The sequence below is a fragment of the Oncorhynchus clarkii genome, chromosome 9, assembly GCF_045791955.1.
Source record: "Oncorhynchus clarkii lewisi isolate Uvic-CL-2024 chromosome 9, UVic_Ocla_1.0, whole genome shotgun sequence".
In the NCBI taxonomy this organism is placed as follows: domain Eukaryota; kingdom Metazoa; phylum Chordata; class Actinopteri; order Salmoniformes; family Salmonidae; genus Oncorhynchus; species Oncorhynchus clarkii.
The window spans coordinates 39,498,507-39,517,976 of record NC_092155.1 but is presented as its reverse complement, the minus strand read 5'-3'; the positions used below and the strand labels follow the sequence as shown (position 1 = coordinate 39,517,976).

The 19,470-nt window shown below is 44.6% G+C and overlaps 1 protein-coding gene and 1 pseudogene across 1 annotated transcript in view; one reads left to right on the top strand and one right to left on the bottom strand.

Moving 5' to 3' along the window:
- The window catches only part of LOC139417224 (bone morphogenetic protein 7-like), a 50,243-nt gene extending 49,325 nt beyond the window's left edge, over positions 1-918 (bottom strand). The window contains exon 1 of the mRNA XM_071166469.1: positions 231-918. Coding sequence (XP_071022570.1) covers positions 231-630 — 400 coding nt within the window. The 5' untranslated portion in view covers positions 631-918. The remainder of the gene's footprint in view (positions 1-230) is intronic.
- Positions 919-8,963: 8,045 nt separating this feature from the next.
- On the top strand, positions 8,964-16,123 carry LOC139417542 (meiotic recombination protein SPO11-like; annotated as a pseudogene).
- The last annotated feature ends 3,347 nt before the right edge of the window (positions 16,124-19,470 follow it).

The following is a 19,470-nucleotide window of genomic DNA, read 5'->3' as shown; positions in this document are numbered from 1 at the left end:
ACTTTTGATCGTGTAGTGTATCTCAAGTTTCACTCATGTTATTCATGTTTAATAAGATATAAGCAACTTGTTACTTATAATTGTCAAAACATGGCTTATCTGTTTTCAAGATATCTTGAAAGGAGATATCCACCAATAAGTGCAAAACTGCAGATGGTTAAGATTAAGACTGAAAATCTGATACTGCAGGGGAACAACATAAAAAGCACAGATGGCAAGGGGTGACATACCTAAATTGACAAAGCTCATAACCATGTCTGCGTCGTTTAAGAAGTTGTTGTCCTGAAGAGTGGCTATCGGCGGCCCCTGGGTGGTGAAGATGGGTTTGTATGGGTAGGAGTACCCATCCTCTTTCCCCTCCGTGGACATGGCATTGTACAGGTCCAGCATGAACATCGGTGCCGCGTTGTGCTTCCCGTGGAGATGCGGCCGTGGCCGGTGCGGTAGCCCGAGGATCGAGAGGATTTCCCGCTGCATCTCCCGGCGCTCCTGGCTCTTCAGCCGCCGGTGGATGAAACTGGAGTGGACCTCGTTGTCCAGGGTAAAGTTCGAAAAGACCGTGTCCGCAAAAACGCAGTAGCCCCAAAGTAGGAACAAAGCAGGGACACGTCTATCCAAAAATAAAACCATAATGATGCCGTGCGTAATTGCGCTGAGTGCTCTCACCCAAAACTTAGAACAAGGACATTGAACTTCGCAACAGGTTTGTTCAATACCCGTATCATTGACGGCCCCTCATGTTGAGGGAAGAGTTCCCGATTGCAACATCAATTTCACTTCAACGTCCACTTTTATTGGCTTGCCTTAAATCCACGGATCTGCACAATTTTAAATGTCGATCCTGTGCCCTTTACGTCCAGCTACTCCGACCCCTTTCACTATCACTGTCTCCCTGGTTCACGCGTAAAGTGCGAGGTTGACAAGACGTGTTGCAGCAAGTGCGATGAGCCGAGCTCAGCGAGCAAACTTTGAGGAGGTGGTTTATGCGCTGGGAGGAGCAGAGAGAGGGAGCGCTTTAATTGCTTTAGCCCAGACAATGTTCCTTCTCTCTCTCTCCATCTCCCCCTCTTTCTGTGTGTGTGTGTGTGTGTGTGTGTGTGTGTGTGTGTGTGTGTGTGTGTGTGTGTGTGTGTGTGTGTGTGTGTGTGTGTGTGTGTGTGTGTGTGCATACAAGCGAGCGAGCAAGAGAGGGGGGCTCATTGGCTTGCAAGGGGTGGGTGAAGGTGCAAGGGATCTCTCAAGGTGTTTGTATTTTGTTAAATAATTGGATGGGGACATACTTACCCTCACAACAGAAGCACAGTGTGACAAAAGACCTTGATGGCTTTGAAAAAGACCCTCCATCAGTGTCATGATCTCTTTCTTTTGTTCCCTGGGAACGGTTTAAAGGATATTTCAGGATTTTGACAATGAAGCCCTTATTCTACTCCCCCAGAGTCAGATGAACTAGTACTAGTCGATACCATTGTCATGTTTCTGCGTGCAGTTTGAAGGCAGTTGACTAGCGTTAGCGCATTTGCTAACTAGCGTTAGCGTAATCACTGGAAGTCTTTGGTAACTGCTAGCATGTTAGGATGGTAACTAGTTAACATTGGCTCACGAAACTACCTCTATCTTCCTTCATACTGGATGCAGAGACATGTAAATGTTATCCACAAGTTCATCTGACTCTGGGGAAATAGATGAATGGTTTCATTGCCAAAATCCTGAGGTATCCCGTTAATACCACCAATTATCTATGACAAGCACCTGATACTATTGTCTCTGTTTTATGGAGGGGTAATTATTTGCTCCTAGAGAAACTGTGTGGGCGATGTTGGCAAAGGTGTTCTGTGTTGCCTGATTCTGTGAGAGAGATCATAACATGCCATACAATCTGCTCATATTGTAGGTGCACTCTACCATGACCAGAACATTACAGCTTCACTATCAAAACATTCAGTCAGACAACCTCTGTGAGGTAGGATGAGACAAGTGGTGCAGGGGAAATACATGTATATCCTACAGTCTGCCTGCCCATTCACACACATGCCCATGCCTTCTGAGTGTTTAGCTATGAGTGCCCCCTGCTCCCTGTTGCCCTAGCCAGTGTAGAGGCAGGCAGGAAGTAGGTAACGACAGACAGCGCTGTGCGGTGCTCAGACACAGGGTTGAAGGAGACGGGGTGCAGATGTTTGGCAGCTGTTTCACCCCTTCCATGTGCCCCCCTGGCCACAGCACCTCTTAAACACCACACTTTAATGGAACGTTCCTGACCCTCTCGTGCACTCCACTCATGCCTTGACTGGGAGAGGGGCTTTCAGATGGCCCTTCCACCATTAATGACCACTTCATGTTGAAAGGGCTCCTCCTCACAGTGGAACGGTAAACTTTTAGCTTCACAGAGAGACTCATTTTAATGGCTCTGTAAGGTTGAGATGTTTTAGGGCCACAGCTTGCCAGGTAATTTTATTAGAGTCAAATTAGACTTCAATGGCACAGCGAGGTAGAACGGGGCCGACAGTCCCCCGGTCAACGCTGTAATTGCCGGTAGGAAAGAGAGGGAGAAAAGGGAGAGAGCATGGCTAGAGGTAGTTATAGGCCGAGCCCACCTCCCTGCCCATTAAAATATGCTTGTTCTCCATTTCATAACAGCCCCACTCCCCTTTTTCCAATGACAATGCAATGTGGTTTGTCTGAGAACCTGCCCTGCGCTCGCTCCATGCCTGCCAGCACTCATTCCTTGTGTGTATCCGCAAGTCACTCTATTGCTATTGAATGGCCTTTCAGCAGTAGCCTGTAACGTATAAACACTGCTATCCGGTCCCTCAGATAGAATCAGCTAATGGCCGCAGGTGTTTACATTACGGCGGTTTCCGACAGAGAACATGAAAGGGACTTGTTTTCAGTTAGAACCATAATCTCTCACTTTATACTGCAAGCTGGGGCCCCCTCGGTCCGTAGCCCCTCAGCCCTCCAGCCCCTGAGCCCTGGCCTCAGTCAGTACCCAGAGAGGGGCTGCCACTCTGGGGCAGGATAATAGGAACAGACCCCCCTTTGTTTGGGCCTCCATAGCTCTGGTGACAGTCACAGTAAACAGGCTGAGGCCAGGCTGGGTGAGCTGCACTGAGGGGCCTTTGACCAGGGGAACTAAAGCAGAACAAAAAGGGTTTGAGCTCTCCGCCCTTTCACTGTCACATACACACGCATTATGTATAAGTAATACACACACAAAACCACACATTGTCACACACATGTACACACACCATGTGTACACAGACACACACCAACACACAACACACGCACACGCCACACACCCACACATAAACATAGACAACTACTCCTATCCTTCAGGGCCTCCAAGTCATCCTCCTCCCGCTATACTACCATGCAGTCAGTCAGTGCAGCTGTGTGAAGTTCATTATTGGGAGAAGACACACACACAGGGGGCCCGGGGCGAGTAGACCAATCAGTGGCGTAAATTGAGAGTGACGTGCCGGCCTAGTATCATTAGCATTCTGAACAACTGAGCTGTACATTAATACATTAAACACATATATTTATAATGTGCCGTACCTGCAAGCCCTTTACGGTGCATTATGAAAGTATTCAGACCCCTTGACTTTTTGTATTGTTACAGCCTTGTACTAAAATTGATTCAATGTATGTTTTTCCTCATCAATCAACACACAACACCCCATAATGACAAAGATAAAGACAGAAATACCTGCATAAGTATTCAGACTCTTCGCTATGAGACACAAAACTGATCTCAGGTGCATCCTATTTCAATTGATCATCCTTGAGATGTTCCTACAACTTGATTGGAGTCCACTTGTGGTAAATTCAGGCGCACACCTGTCTATATAAGGTCCCACAGTTGACAGTGCATGTCAGAGCAAAAACCAAGACATTATTGTGTCGAGGCACAGATCTGGGGAAGGGTACCAAAACATTTCTGCAGCATTGAAGGTCCCCAAGAACACAGTGGCCTCCATCATTCTTAAATGGAAGAAGTTTGGAACCACCAAGACTCTTCCTAGTGTCACGGGCGTCAAAAGAAGTGGACCAAAGTGCAGCGTGTTGAGCGTACATTTTCTTTATTTTTAAAATATCGCCAACAAAACAACAAACGAAAGAAACGACCGTGAAGCTTACAGGGCTAAGTGACACAAACAAAGTTAACTACCCACACTGAAAGGAGGGAAGAAGGGCTACCTAAGTATGATTCCCAATCAGAGACAACGATGGACAGCTGTCCCTGATACCCGGTCAAAACATAGAAATAAAGAAACATAGAAAACTAAAAATAGAATCCCCCCCCCCCCACATCACACCCTGACCTAACCAAATAGAGAAATAAAACGGCTCTCTAAGGTCAGGGCGTGACACCTAGAGCTGGCCACCCGGTCAAAGTGAGCAATTGGGGGAGAAGGGCCTTGGTCTGTAAAGTGACCAACAACCCGATGGTCACTGAGAGAGCTCCAGTATTCCTCTGTGGAGATGGGAGAAAGTTTCAGAAGGACAACCATCTCTGCAGCACTCCACCAATCAGGCCTTTTTGGAAGCCACTTCTCAGTAAAAGGCACAAGACAGCCCGCTTTGAGTTTTTCCAAAAGGCACCTAAAGGACTCTCAGACAATGAGAAACAAGATTCTCTGGTCTGATGAAACCAAGATTGAACTCTTTGGCCTGAATGTCAAGCGTCACGTCTGGAGGAAACCTGGCACCATCCCTACGGTGAAGCATGGTGGTGGCAGCATCATGCTGAAGGGATGTTTTTCAGCGGCAGGGACTGGGAGACTAGCCAGGATCGAGGGAAAGATGAACAGAGCAAAGAGATCCTTGATGAAAACATGCTCCAGAGTGCTAAGGTCCACTGGGGAGAAGGTTCACATTCCAACAGGACAACGACCCTAAGCACACAGCCAAGACAATGCAGGAGTGGCTCCAGGACAAGTATCTGAATGTTCTTGAGGGGCCCAGCCAGAGCCCGGACTTGAACCTGATAGAATATCTCTGGAGAGACATGAAAATAGCTGTACAGCGACGCTGCCCATCCAAGCTGACAGAGCTTGAGAGGATCTGCAGAGAAGAGTGGGAGAAAATCCCCAAATACAGGTGTGCCGAGCTTGTAGCGTCATACCCACGAAAACTCTAGGCTCTAATCGCTGCCAAAGGTGCTTCAACAAACTACTGAGTAAAGGGTCTGAATGGTTATGTAAATGTGATATTTCATTATATATTTATATTATTTTAAATTGCAAAATCTTCTAAAAACCTGTTTTTGCTTTGTCATTATGGGGTTGTAGATTGATGAGGGGAAAATATATATATATAAACCATTTTAGAATAAAGCTGTAATGTAACAAAATGTGGAAAAAGTCAAGGGGTCTGAATACTTTCTGAATGCACTGTATATGTTCTGATGCAATTAAAGTGAGGAAGTTTGTCTTTCAAAGTGTTTATAGTAATTTTGTCTAAACTATCTTTGTTTTAACAGACTAGTATTAATCCGTATTAGGATAAGAGAGCTCTCACTCAAGACCTTGCACTCAAGACCTTGCACTCAAGGACAGATAATTTACCAAACACACACACGCACAGCCTCACACACACATCCACACATTGTAAAAAACAACTCTCACTCTGAGCTATGCCTGCCTGCACGAACGTACACCTCCTGTTTCCTGCAGGTTGGAGCACGACAGCAGCTTCTGAGAGACAGACCACACAGCAGCTCTGTGAAACACCACTGGAACACTCACACACTCTTTCTCGCACACACAAACACTCTCTTTCGCACACATACACACAATCTCACCCTCATCTGATCTCTCTTTTTCCTCTCTTCTTCTTATTCCGCGAGGAGTCTGTGCCCCCCCTCTCTCTTTCTCTATGTCTCTCTCTCTCTATGTCTCTCTCTGTCTCTCTCTCTATATATATATATATCTATATATCTATATATATATATCTTTAACAGAGGAGAGGTCAAAGGTAAGATTCATATTTATGTTGAGTGTTACCTCGGAGAGCGCCGAGTGGCACTCCTTTGAAGGTGTGGGGGCATTGGGGTGGGGTCCACACGAGCTGCCCTGTAGAGGGTACAGTAAAACCTGCTTTTGGGGTAAACTGACCCTCAAATGAAGCAGTGTGGAGTCAGGGGGAGGGAGGGGTGGGTGCATTTTTCTCAACTCGTTTTGGCCCAGCCCGTCTGCCCCTGTCTACATTCGCAGCACAGCCCCACTGCGTAAGCTTCACAGCGCACACAGTGGGGCTGAGGGAATGCAAGTGTTCCCCTTCTGGTGTCAGACACTTCCAGGGGCATCTACAACATATGAGACACAGCTGTGAAACGGCCGGCGTGAGAGCGAGAAGAAAATAAAACGTCTTAAAACTCATGCCCTTTGTGTTATCCATTCCCTAGGTGGATTTTTTCCAAAACTGTGCTTAGCTTTACTGTAACAAAATAGAGACTTGAGACAAACTCACGGGTCTCCAATTGACACGTGCTCATTTCCTGATGATGATGATGATGATGATCAGCTCATTAGATATGCTGCACTTGTAGTTCTCCTACTGTCATTCAGTACCTACAGTACTTTCCTCCTGTGTCCTGTGTCTCTTCTCACCCTGTCAGACTGCAGACGGATACAGGCCACGCAGGAACACCACAGTAGTCTGACTCTGATTCATAGCACTCAGCAGCTCTTCACACCCTAATCAGTTATGTTTTCTACTGCTGACAGGCACAGATAGCGTTTATTTAAGCCTTACCACTAATGCACCAACCACAGAGAGTTATTGCTTATCCAAAGCATTATCACCCAGACATCCACTTACCCTGTCACTCTGTGTCATCAGCGCAGAGAATCGGCCTGACGATACTCTGTTCTCTCCCCACATTACCTCACACTCATCAGTGTGTCCATATCGGGATGCGAGGGGTTAATAATGGCCCCTCCGGCTCAGCGGAGTCCCCCATTTAGACCCTTGTCTCTGTGGTGAGTGGGCCCTTGTTCTAATCAATCTGTAAGCCTGTGCAGGGCTGTCAATCGAAGCCCTGGGTGATTAGCGATCAGTCACTTCTTTTTTAGTGGAGCAGAAACATAGCCAGACTGGCCTCACTGGCCCGGGCAAAAATCTGGTGAGAAACAGGGTTAGAGGACCAGGGTAGGAGGGGTTAGAGAGGGAGGTGGATGGGGAGTTCGGGTGGGGGTGTTGGGTGGTGGTTGGGTCCGAGGAGGCAGCTCTGTTTTCTATTTGTGAGGATTAAGCTGACAGATCTGTATTTGGTTTGTTTGGACCTCTAGCTTCAGCTAATCCCCCTCACCTGCAGTGGGTACAGCCTCCTCCCTCCCTCCCTCTTCTCCTTTTCCTCTGACCCTACAACCCCCCTCAACCCCCCCATGAATCCCCCTTCACCCAGTACAAACACTCATCCCGAGACGCTGCCCTCTGTCTCCTCAGGTTAGGGCCTCACACTCGACACAAATCTTTCTCAGGCCAAAGGAACCGGCGGGGATCCCTGCCTCTCTGAACCAGGGGGAAGAAAGAGGACCCCAACATCTTGTGGGCTTTCTTTCACAGATGATTCGTTTTTTTTCATGGCGGGCGTTGTTGGAGTTGTTGCTCGTCACCTAGAGATAGCAATTACTTAGCTATTAAGAGCCATTACTGCGGAAGCAGCTTGTCATAGCCACTCAGGAGCGAGAGGGAGACCTCGGCTAAAGCAGCGCATTAGGAGATATTCAGGGTCAGGTCAGGGGCAGAGACCTTTTTCCTTCCAAGTTCTGGCTCCCACACACTCCCAAACAAGCCCTGAGCATTCTGCGAGACCACCGTGCCCCTACAAACACACCGAACATGCATGCAAGTCATTTGTTAAGGAGGAGACTCCAAAATGACCTAACATTTCCAGAATTCAGAAGAGATTGTCTGTTATAACAATACAATGACATGGATTTCATGCCTCTAATTGCCAGATGAAAGGAATGGCCCCAGGCAAATATTAACTCATTTTAGCGACAGTTTTTTTGTTCTTCACAGCAGGCCTCAGAGAGAGAGAGAAAGGAGAGAGAGAGAGGGGGGGAGAAATAGAGAGAGAGAGAGAGAAAGGAGAGAGAGAGAGAGGGGGAGAGAAATATATATAGAGAGAGATAGAGAGTGGAGTGTGGGGTTCTCTTTTTAGCGAGAAATGAAAGCTTCCCCCACTCAGCCCTGTGGTGTTGTGAGGTAGGCAGGAATTTGAGGCTCAGTGGTGGTTTCGCTGTAGGGGTCACAGAGGTACCGACAAATGTTTGGAGGGTCTTGGGGTGGAGTGCATGCAGTCTGCAGCTGGTGGAGCGACGGCACAGTATGGAGCGACACACACACATTCACACACACACACACACACACACACACACACACACACACACACACACACACACACACACACACACACACACACACACACACACACACACACATTCCTGGTAACACACTCCTAATGAGAAGCAGTTATGGCATCTCACAGAAAATTACAGCCATTTCCTGATGTGTCGGACAGCACCACTGTCGCTTCGTGTTTCACTGACAACACATGTTCACAGACACAAAAACAGCTGTTTAGACTGTGTGGGTGTCTGCTAAAGATAATTATGTGCACAGCCTTAACACAAATAAGGCACACAGAAACAAATGACGGACAACACATGCACAATTTTCAATGAGCAAATGCCAAAATCAAAGACCTCAATTTCTCCATTTCAGTCAGACTAGATTAGCCAATGATTTGTATCTACCCACACTCTGTAAGAACACACGCACACACACAGGAAGGAATATTGGACAAGTTGCAGCAGGCCCATGTCAGGAGATGCTAATAAGGTTTAGTAGGTTGCTATGAGGTGCTAACTGGCCCACACACACTGGCCCTGGGCAAAGCGATCCATATTCATTTCATTCCAGTGTAGGTTTTATTTCATTCCTCCTCCAGAAGAATGTAACCAAACATGTCCAAACACTTTGTCGAAGTTGACAAGTTCCGGGTCCTATTGTTGGACAATGTAGATACGACGATGGACGCTCAACAGAGCCATGAGGAAGTCAACAGGTAGGCCTATGTTTCCTTCTACACATCAGTGCTTGACTAGGGCAGAAGCTTGTTGGAGCTGAGTACACCGCACCTCAAATGTTCTACCATTTAAGCTCATGTTCCTCTTATTAGTTTCAAAAGTATCAAAAGTATTGTGGAGCTCCGGCATCCAAATGTAGACAGTACCAGCAACCAAAATGAGTACCATTCCTATTTCAGTCCAAGTCAAGCATGTGGTACACAGATAACCCTTGCCGATGTGATAGGCTTGCCTACGCTAGGTATGAGCATATTATTCTAGACAATGTTCTTGCAGTTGTTGTTGTTTTTTTTTTTTTTTTTTTAAGGGGTGGATCAGCTTAATATTGGGGAAAGATTGTTACTTCCATCAATGTAATTGTATGCATCATTTCCAATCCCCCATATATTTTTGGGGGTAAATATATATATCCATATCCATACACGCATGCATACATGTACACATATACATACACATACCTATATAGATATACATACTTTTTTAAGAATGTACCTTTATTATTCCCCTTCAAACCCTACCACCATTCCCCCAATTGGAGTAAACTAATAAACACTTAGGCTTCTACCTTCAGTTTCTACCTTCAGTTAATTCTTGCAGTTTTTACTACCTAGGTCTATTGGCGTATTGGCTCAACAGAGTTTAAAGAGGAGACATTTTATGTGGCGATATACGCTTGTGAAAAAAAATGACAGGATTGTTTGAATCAGTTTGAATTTGTGGTCCACAGATTTTCCCATGAATAACTGGTGTACTTTCGTTAAGACTATAGGCTAGACCTACCACCGAGGTTTATTTCCTCTACTCTGATTCTCAGCCAGGAACTTGTAAACCTGCATTGAAAAGGCGATTCTAGAGACAATGATCAGTCTCTCTAAAGATGTTTTGTTCCTACCCAACCGATACAAGTTGGTCAATGTAAGGTAAGCTACTCACTTTGTTACTATAATGTAAAGCTTTTGGGCCTTTTTCTTATCCATACAGTGCATTCGGGAAGTATTCAGACCCCCTTTACTTTTCCCACATTTTTGTCACGTTACAACTTTATTCTAAAATGTATTAAATCATTTTTCTTCCTCGTCAATCGACACACAATACTCCATCCATAATGACAAAGCGAAAATAGGTTTTTAGACATTTTTGAACATTTATAACAAATAAGAAACTATTCAGACCCTTTGCTAAGAGACTCAAAATTGAGATCAGGTGCATCCTGTTTCCACTGATCATCCTTCAGATGTTTTTCCAACTTGATTGGAGTCCACCTGTGGTAAAAATCAATTGATTGGACATAATTTGGAAAGGAACACACCTATCTACGGTATATAAGGTCCCACAGTTGACAGCGTATGTCAGAGCTAAAAACCAGCCGTAGAGCTACGAGACAGGATTGTGTTGAGGCACAGATCTGGGGACGGGTACCAAAATATTTCTGCAGCATTGAAGGTCCCCAAGAACACAGTGGCCTCCATCATACTTAAATGGAAGAGGTTTGGAACCATTTCCTAGACCTGGCCACCCAGCCAAACTGAGCAATCGGAGGAGAAGGGCCTTGGTCAGGGAGGTGTCCAAGAACTCATTGGTCACTCTGACGGAGCTCCAGAGTTCCTCTGTGGAGATGGGAGAACCTTCCAGAAGGTAATTAATCTCTGCAGCACTCCACCAATCAGGTGTTTCTGGTAGAGTGGCCAGACGGAAGCCATTTACTGTATGTTTGTTTTACTCCATGTGTAACTCTGTGTCGTTGTATGTGTCAAACTGCTTTGCTTTATCTTGGCAATTGTAAATGAGAACTTGTTCTCAACTTGCCTACCTGGTTAAATAAAGGTGAAATAATTCAAATAAATACAATTTCTCAGTAAAAGGCACATGACAGCCCACTTGGAGTTTGCCAAAAGGAACCTAAAGACTCTCAGACAATGAGAAACAAGATTATCTGGTCTGATGAAACCAAGATTGAACTATTTGGCCCGAAAGCCAAGCATCACATCTGGATGAAACCTGGCACCATCCCTACGGTGAAGCATGGTGGTGGCAGCATTATGCTGTGGGGATGATTTTCAGGGGCAGGGTCTGGGAGACTAGTCAGGATTGAGGGAAAGATGAACGGAACAAAGTACAGAGAGATCATTGATCATCCTAAGCGCTCTGGAGGAGCTGGGGCGAAGATTCACCTTCCAACAGGACAACGATTCTAATCACACAGCCAAGACAACGTAGGAGTGGCTTCGGGACAAGTCTCTGAATGTCCTTGAGTGCCCCAGCTAGACTTGAACCCGATCGAACATCTCTGGAGAGACCTGAACATAGCTGTGCAGCAACGCTCCCCATCCAACCTGACAGAGCTTGAGAGGATCTGCTGAGAAAAATGGGAGAAACTCCAAATAGAGGTGTGCCAATCTTGTAGCGACATACCCAAGAGGACTCGAGGCTGTAATTGCTGCCAAATGTCCTTCAACAAAGTAGTGAGTAAAGGGTCTGAATACTTATGTATATGTGATATTTCTGTTTTAAATTATTTATACATTTGCAAAAATAAAAATGACCTTTTTTAGCTTTGTCATTATGGGGTATTGTGTGAAGATAAGTGAGGGAGGTAAAGTAACAAAATGTAAAGTAACAAAATGTGGAAAAACTCAAAGGGTCTGAATACTTTCCAAATGCACTATATACCGCTGTGTGGGTGGTTCTTAGACCCAACATACTCACTCTGTTTGACCTTTGCAAGATAAACATGTACATCTATACAACCGACGTCTTATTTATGTTGTGTAAATATACCCAGTACATTTTAAATAAGCGTCAAGTAGTGTAAATTGAACATTACACTGAATGTGAAAAGTCAGGTCCTGCAAGTGGTCTAAACTGTTAAACGCAATTGGAGGGAATAATTTAGTTTTTTGTTCTCTCAGTCGATCTGAATGTGTGAGACAGCTAAGAAGTCAAAAGGGATTTGTGTGGGAGTAAATGTGTCGACAGAGTCACTAAAAGTTTTGAACCTTAATCCTTGAAGCTGAATTAACTTCCTGACTCTGAATAGTTGTCAGTTTGATAAAAGATGTTTAAAAAAAATGCACCAGCTACACACACACACCAACACACACACACACACACATGCAAATCTGGCTGGTCTGATTTGTGGAGGTCTTTAATCTGCACAGGCTTTGGAGACCTCATGCTTAGAACAAAGCAGACTGTCCGGTTGAGTCTCCATCAAGCCTTATAGCTCAAAGCCCATTTTGGCTTGGCTGTTTCAAATGTGAGAATCCCACAGATTGGGAGGCAAAGGTTTCACAGAGGAAATGCAGTCGAGGTATGGGGGAGGCTTTATACTTCTCACAGGTAGCCCCCAGGGTTTAGGATTCGTCTTAGAATGATCACAAAGGTGACGGGCTCCTTTGCAGAGCTGATCAAAGACACGGGACCAAATGTTCAGATTCTGTGAAGAATTCTTTCACAAATCATTTTTCTTCTTCTTCATTCATTTTAACAACGCCGTTGGCCTTCAAAATGACTTCAGGGACTTCTGTCACCACAGTTTCGGAGCTGACTGTTCCTCATCTGTCCCCCCCCACCCTCCACCATCTACAAACTTGTGCCGAGCAGCACGTGCTACAAATGTCCCATGTTATGTCAGATAGGGAACGCACACGAAAATACATCCTTGCTGTAACAACCTACAGTGCTTCGAGAAGTTGTTCTCTCTTTTTTTATACAGGGGCATCTATTACAATGACACAACGGTTTTTGGATCATTAAAAACTGTTGATTCCGTTGTGAATGAAATCTCCTGCATGCTCAAAGGGGGGGGGGGGGGGGGGGGGGGGGGGCTTCATCTCAGCTGATCTGTGTTACCTGCAGGAGGACAGCACCAGGGTGGACTGTCAATCCAGCTCCACTGTACGTCCCACTAACACCCTGACTACGTTCCCCCAGCGTCGTAGCATCGTCACAGTACGGTCAGGTCCCTGTCGAATATGCATATGGTGTTAGATATTTGTTATGCGGTAACATCATCCACCATCTATGTCCGCAACACTAAAACTCCTCCCATTTCAACAACATAACAGAGGTCCGTAGTCTCCTATCCCAAACCTATTGAATCCTGTGTTCACCTCTCTGGCCACAATTTCCAAGTTCAACCCATGTACTAATCACTCGGTTTAACAGCATAACTGTTCAGAAAAGAAAACAACCTCAAGCTATTTACTTTCATTATCTCCACTGTTTGTGTGTTGCATAAATCACATGTTAACCAAACAGCCAGATTGATATCTCATTATCAGTTTTAGCTTGAAAGCTAACTCATGGTTTCTCTGTTCTCATGGTTGCTTTAAACTGAATGTGTCAATCACACCTATTCTGAATCTGTTTTGTGTGTGTGTGTCAGGGTAAAGGTGTCCCAGATGTGAACAGCAGGCTGATGGGGAGAAAGCTTTGGGACACCCTGCACATCCCCATTTTTGCTCTGGTGGATGCTGACCCTTATAGTAATACTACTCTCCACTCTTGTGTCCTATCACGCACACACAGAGGGGTTGCGTGTCCTGCTAAGCCCACAGACCCCTCCCTATCTGATGTGTCATGGTAGTTGGAATGGGTATTGTTTGTGTTAGCGTGTTCTAGCCTAGTGGAATCATCACACTGGGGCCCCTGGACTCAATGACATCGACTGTCCCTCTCCATACGGCACCTCTCTGCTCCCCTCCTCTCTCCTCACATCGCATGGCAAGTCGCATGTGTAATGCTTTGTTCTATCTCCCCTTAGCTACATGTCTCAAAGGATAATTGCTCTGGTATGGTAGTGATTGTAGTCTCTCTCTCTCTCGCTCTCTCTCTCTCTTCTCTCTCTCTCTCTCTCTCTCTCTCTCTCTCTCTCTCTCTCTCTCTTCTCTCTCTCTCTTCTCTCTCTCTCTCTCTCTCTCTCTCTCTCTCTCTCTCGCTCTCTTCTCTTCTCTCTCTCTCTCTCTCTCTTCTCTCTTTCTTCTCTCTCTCTCTCTCTCTCTCTCTCTCTCTCTCGCTCTCGCTCTCTCTCTCTTCTCTCTCTCTCTCTCTCTCTCTGTCTCTCTCTCTCTCTCTAATCTCTTCTCTTCTTTCTCTCTCTCTCTCTCTCTCTCTCTCTCTCTCTCTCTCTCTCTCTCTCTCGCTCTCTTCTCTCTCTCTCTCCCAGGCATTGAGATCATGTGCATCTACAAGTACAGGTCAGTGATGAGTCCTCCCATGCCTATGTATTTCTGTACATTATCGAACATGGCCTGTGCAGTGTCTAACAGCTAACACGTTGCCTTTGATCGCGTGCAACTACGTCAGCGATTTTAATTGGCTGATGCTTTCACTTAACCTTGAACATAAACTTTTTTTTATTGTTTGCCAGTACGCCCCCCCCCCCCCCCCCCCCCCCCCACCACCACCACCACTGCACAATTCATGATCAAAACATCCACATCTTCTGCTGTTCGGACATAAATGGAGGGAGCATTTACTATGTATCAGGGTATTTCCTTTGTTTCAGTTGTAGCAACAGAATTAATATATTTATCTTAGTATTGTCATTTCGAAGACCATCATCCAAAGCAACTTAGAGTTACGGAGGAGAAAGCATTTGTATTACACCTCTCAACCCGCTCAGAGAATAGCTGAAAGCCAGGTGGGTCGGTCTGTGTCGTAAACATGCCCCTAGTCTCCACTAACCTCCTCTGAAGAAACTGTAAGCTTGTAGTCCTTCACTCCTGTTTTATGACACGTAAGCGGCATTCTCTGAGTGTGTTTTTAGCAGTGGAGGCTCCTCAGAGGAGGAAGGGGAGAACCATCCTCCTCAGTGAATTTCATTTTTTTTTTAAGTGAAACATTTCAAAAGATATTCCTTTTAGATAAAGCTATAATTGATTATAACACACTGTTTTGCTATGAAGGTCAACAATAGCCTCAACAGCCCTCTGTAGGGTAGCACCATAATGTAGCCGGAGGACAGCTCTGTCCTCCTCTGGGTACATTGACTTCAATACAAAAGCTAAAAGGCTCATGTTTCTCTCCCCCTTAGACTTACACAGTAATTATGACAACTTCCGGAGGACATCCTCTATCCTAACAGAGGTCTTGCAGCATGAACTGACATATATATGTTTTACTATATTCTACATTGTAGAATAATAGTGAAGACATCACAACTATTAACTAGCACATTAAACAAATCAAAACATATTTTATATTCTTTAAAGTAGACACCCTTTGCCTTGATGACAGCTTTGCACACTCTTGGAATTCTCTCAACCAGCTTCATGAGGAGTGCTTTTCCAACTGTCTTGAAGGAGTTCCAACGTAAGCCTAAATGTTCAAGTAAAACGGAAATGCTCAGTACATTGTTCAAGGGCAAAGTAGCCTAATTTGTACAGTGCATTTTCACAAAGCATGTGCAAGGTATGATTTATTAATTGACAATTTTTCCTCTCACAAAGCATGCGCAAGGTGTCAATTTAGGCTATTGTTAGATTTGTATTCTTTCAGCAAGATATTAGGCTATTATTCAATAGGCCTAAATATTCAATAAATAAATGAATAACTTGAAGAGAAACATAATTGTTCAATAACAAAAAATGGAACTGTACAGTGCATTTTCTGTATTTGAAGGTTAGGCTCGGGTGCGTGCTTCAGATTTTCACTTTAACATAGTCAGGCAGTTGCGGATGGGTTATTTGCAATTGAAGGTCGGGGGGATGGACAAACAGCAGACCCGTGCATCACTAGTTTCCACAGACAGCCCAGTTCTGATCTTTCGCCAATTGTATGACCTAGTATGTATTGATCTAGCTACCAGCTCTTTTGTGAAATAGATCAGATCACACCTTGTGGTCCAGGCACAACTCTGTTTGCACATCCCTCCTCTTGCAAATCTCTTAAGAACGCATGTTTTGTCCTTGTTGCAGATGGAAACGATGCAACAGACCAAGGTGAAAGCTGAGATTCAGTCCCTGGGGTCCATAGCCGGGTCTACCTGCCCAACAAGCTGCGCTACGGGGGGCTGGATATGATCGCACACTGCCACTCTGTGGTGAGATGTGGGAATTGATTTTGGCTGGATTCAAGCGCTCATGTATAGATGTGGTATAGTTGCAGTGTTTTTTATTTGTGTCTGGATACTAAAAAGGTAAATGTGTATTGTCTGACGTTTCGTTGGTCTCCTGGTAGTATTGGCTGGTCTAGATCTATGGGAGGTATTGCATACTTTCCATGGAGGTTATGGTATCATCCTCAAACAAATCCTGTGGGAGGGCATTTAGACACTGTGACATACAGACACTGGCTGTTAGTAATTGTGCATCCAGCTTGGTGTGCCCACTGACGCAGTAGGCTGTCATCACACTTGGCAAAATGCACATCAGTCAATTCAAATCTTCAATTTACTTGCAGGAGATAGAATGCTACATTGTAGCTGGTCCAATCCCATCAGATAAACTGGCACACGTAAAGGCTACAGCATGCCTCACTGAACTGAACAAGTATGCGTGCATAGTACTCCCGCAAAAAAACATATCGTTTTATAGCCAGTATACACTTCCTTAAAATAGTCAGAATGAATCTATATAGATAACTCAAGAAATGTGTCATTAAAGTGGCAATATGTCACATAGACATGCAAGTTATTCTACGTGGAAGAAAGTAGAAGAAGCAGTAGATATGTTCTATGTGTGCTTTTTCTATGCATCCCAATCTTAAGTTTTGTTTTTGCTTCTTTTACTTTTGGTTTTGTACACTTTTTGGTTATGAAAAATATATTTAACAGCGGCCGGTTTAGATGGTGCAATGATTCTCTACACTATACTAGCTTATTTTCTCACCTAAACTGAAATTAGGCAAACTATTAGAGTTTTAGCAACCAGGAAATGGCAGCGCGATTCCTGCCTAGTGCAACTTTAATGTTGATGTTTTTGCTGAGGAGATCTTTGTCGAGCAATTTTGCATCTGACTAGGATGTTTGGTGCAAAAATGTGCATAATATGACAACAGGCACTTTATTGAAGAATCCCTTATGTTGACCAATCACCGACGAGGGGGCAAAGACTTTAAAAAATATATTTGCCCCCAAAAACTTGTCCAAGTCCAAAACGAGCAAAATCGTCACAAAATGTCATCATAATATGCACAAACTTTTCTGAACTGTTTCAGCTGGGAAGTATGCGGACGCCTTTAGCCCCATACTAACCTCACCAGGTGGCAGTGATTATTTCCTGTAACAAATTCTGCGTAAGCCTATCAAAGTTTAAAACTTTTTCTCCACAAACAAATGGCATTTCTGAAATTTTTAAATAGGTGAACTAGGCCACCAAGGGGATATATTTAAACCTCCAAATTTAAGGTTTACTTTCGTTTCCCTTTACTTGGTCTGTCTCAAGTGTTGAGTGCCAATATTGCATGATCATCGCATCATTTACTAGGCTACTTACTAACATTTGACACAGCTTGTGTTCGAGAGGCTGCTGCCTACATACAGACGCAAATCATTGGCCACTTAAATAAATGGATCACTAGTCACTTTAATACTGTTGACGTATCTTACACTACTCATCTCATGTGTATACTGTATCTTATACCATCTATTGCATCTTGCCTATGCCGCTTGGTCATCACTCATCCATATATTTACATGTACATATTCGTATTCCATCCCTTTGGCTTTGTATGTATTAGGTAGTTGCCGTGGAACTGTTAGGTTACTTGTTAGATGTTACTGCGCTGTCGGAACTAGAAGCACAAGCATTTCGCTACACTCGCATTAACATCTGCTAACCATGTGTATGTGACCAACACAATTTGATTTGATTTGCGATGGTTATAAAAATGCATGTAAACCATTGTACATGTAAGTGTACGTCGATGTCACTAATATAGCCTATATTAGTGACTATTATTTATGTAACAGTGGCAGTTGCCTATGTGTCTGGCGATGCACTCTCACTCACACAAAACACACACAAGTTATCACACACACGCACACACACCTCATACTCACAAACACACACACACACACACTCACACACGCACTCACACACAAACACAGCCCACACTGCTGTCCCATGTTATAGAGAAATGAAACTACTGGACACTTCCCCTTTTACACTGTGTATTTAAATACTGTATTCTTGACATAGCTCATTCTACTATTTCTAATACTGTATCCAAGAAAATGCAAAAATCCAGTATTTACATACAAATATGCAGTTTATAAACAGTGTAACTAAAATTCTATTAACACACACCGCATATTTATTTCAATACTGGATTCTTGACATACTGTAGCTCACTCTAATATATATCTAAACTCAGAAAAATAAATAAACGTTATCTCACTGTCAACTGCTTTCATTTTCAGCAAACTTAACATGTGTAAATATTTGTATGAACATAACAAGATTCAACAACTGAGACATAAACTGAACAAGTTCCACAGACATGTGACTGACAGAAATGGAATAATGTGTCCCTGAACAAAGGTGGGGCTCAAAATCAAAAATAACAGTCAGTATCTGGTGTGGCCACCAGCTGCATTAAGTACTGCAGTGCATCTCCTCCTCATGGACTGCACCAGATTTGCCAGTTCTTGCTGTGAGATGTTATCCCACTCTTCCACCAAGGCACCTGCAAGTTCCTGGACATTTCTGGGGTGAATGGCCCTAGCCCTCACCCTCTGATCCAACAGGTCCCAGGCGTGCTCAATGGGATTGAGATCCGGGCTCTTCGCTGACCATGGCAGAACACTGACATTCCTGTCTTGCAGGAAATTATGCACAGAATGAGCAGTATGGCAGGTGGCATTGTCATGCTGGAGGGTCATGTCAGGATGGGTACCACATGAGGGAGGAGGATGTAAGATGTCTGTAAGATGCCTGTAAGATGTCTTCCCTGTAGGCTGTCTTCCCTGTAAGATTGCCTGCAATGACAACAAGCTCGTCCGATGATGCTGTGACACACCGCCTGAGACCATGATGGACTTTTTGCTAGTCATGTCTGGTCCAGCGACGGTGGGTTTGTGCCCATAGGCGACATTGTTGCCAGTGATGTCTGGTGAGGACCTGCCTTACAACAGGCCTACAAGTCCTCAGTCCAGCCTCTCTCAGCCTATTGCAGACAGTCTGAGCACTGATGGGGGGATTGTGCGTTCCTGGTGTAACACGGGCAGTTGTTGTTGCCATCCTGTATCTGTCCCGCAGGTGTGATGTTCGGATGTACCGATCCTGTGCAGATGTTGTTACACGTGGTCTGCCACTGCGAGGTCGATCAGCTGTCCGTCCTGTTTCTCTGTAGCACTGTCTTAGGCGCCTCACAGTATGGATATTGCAATTTATTGCCCTGGCCACATCTGCAGTCCTCAGGCCTTCTT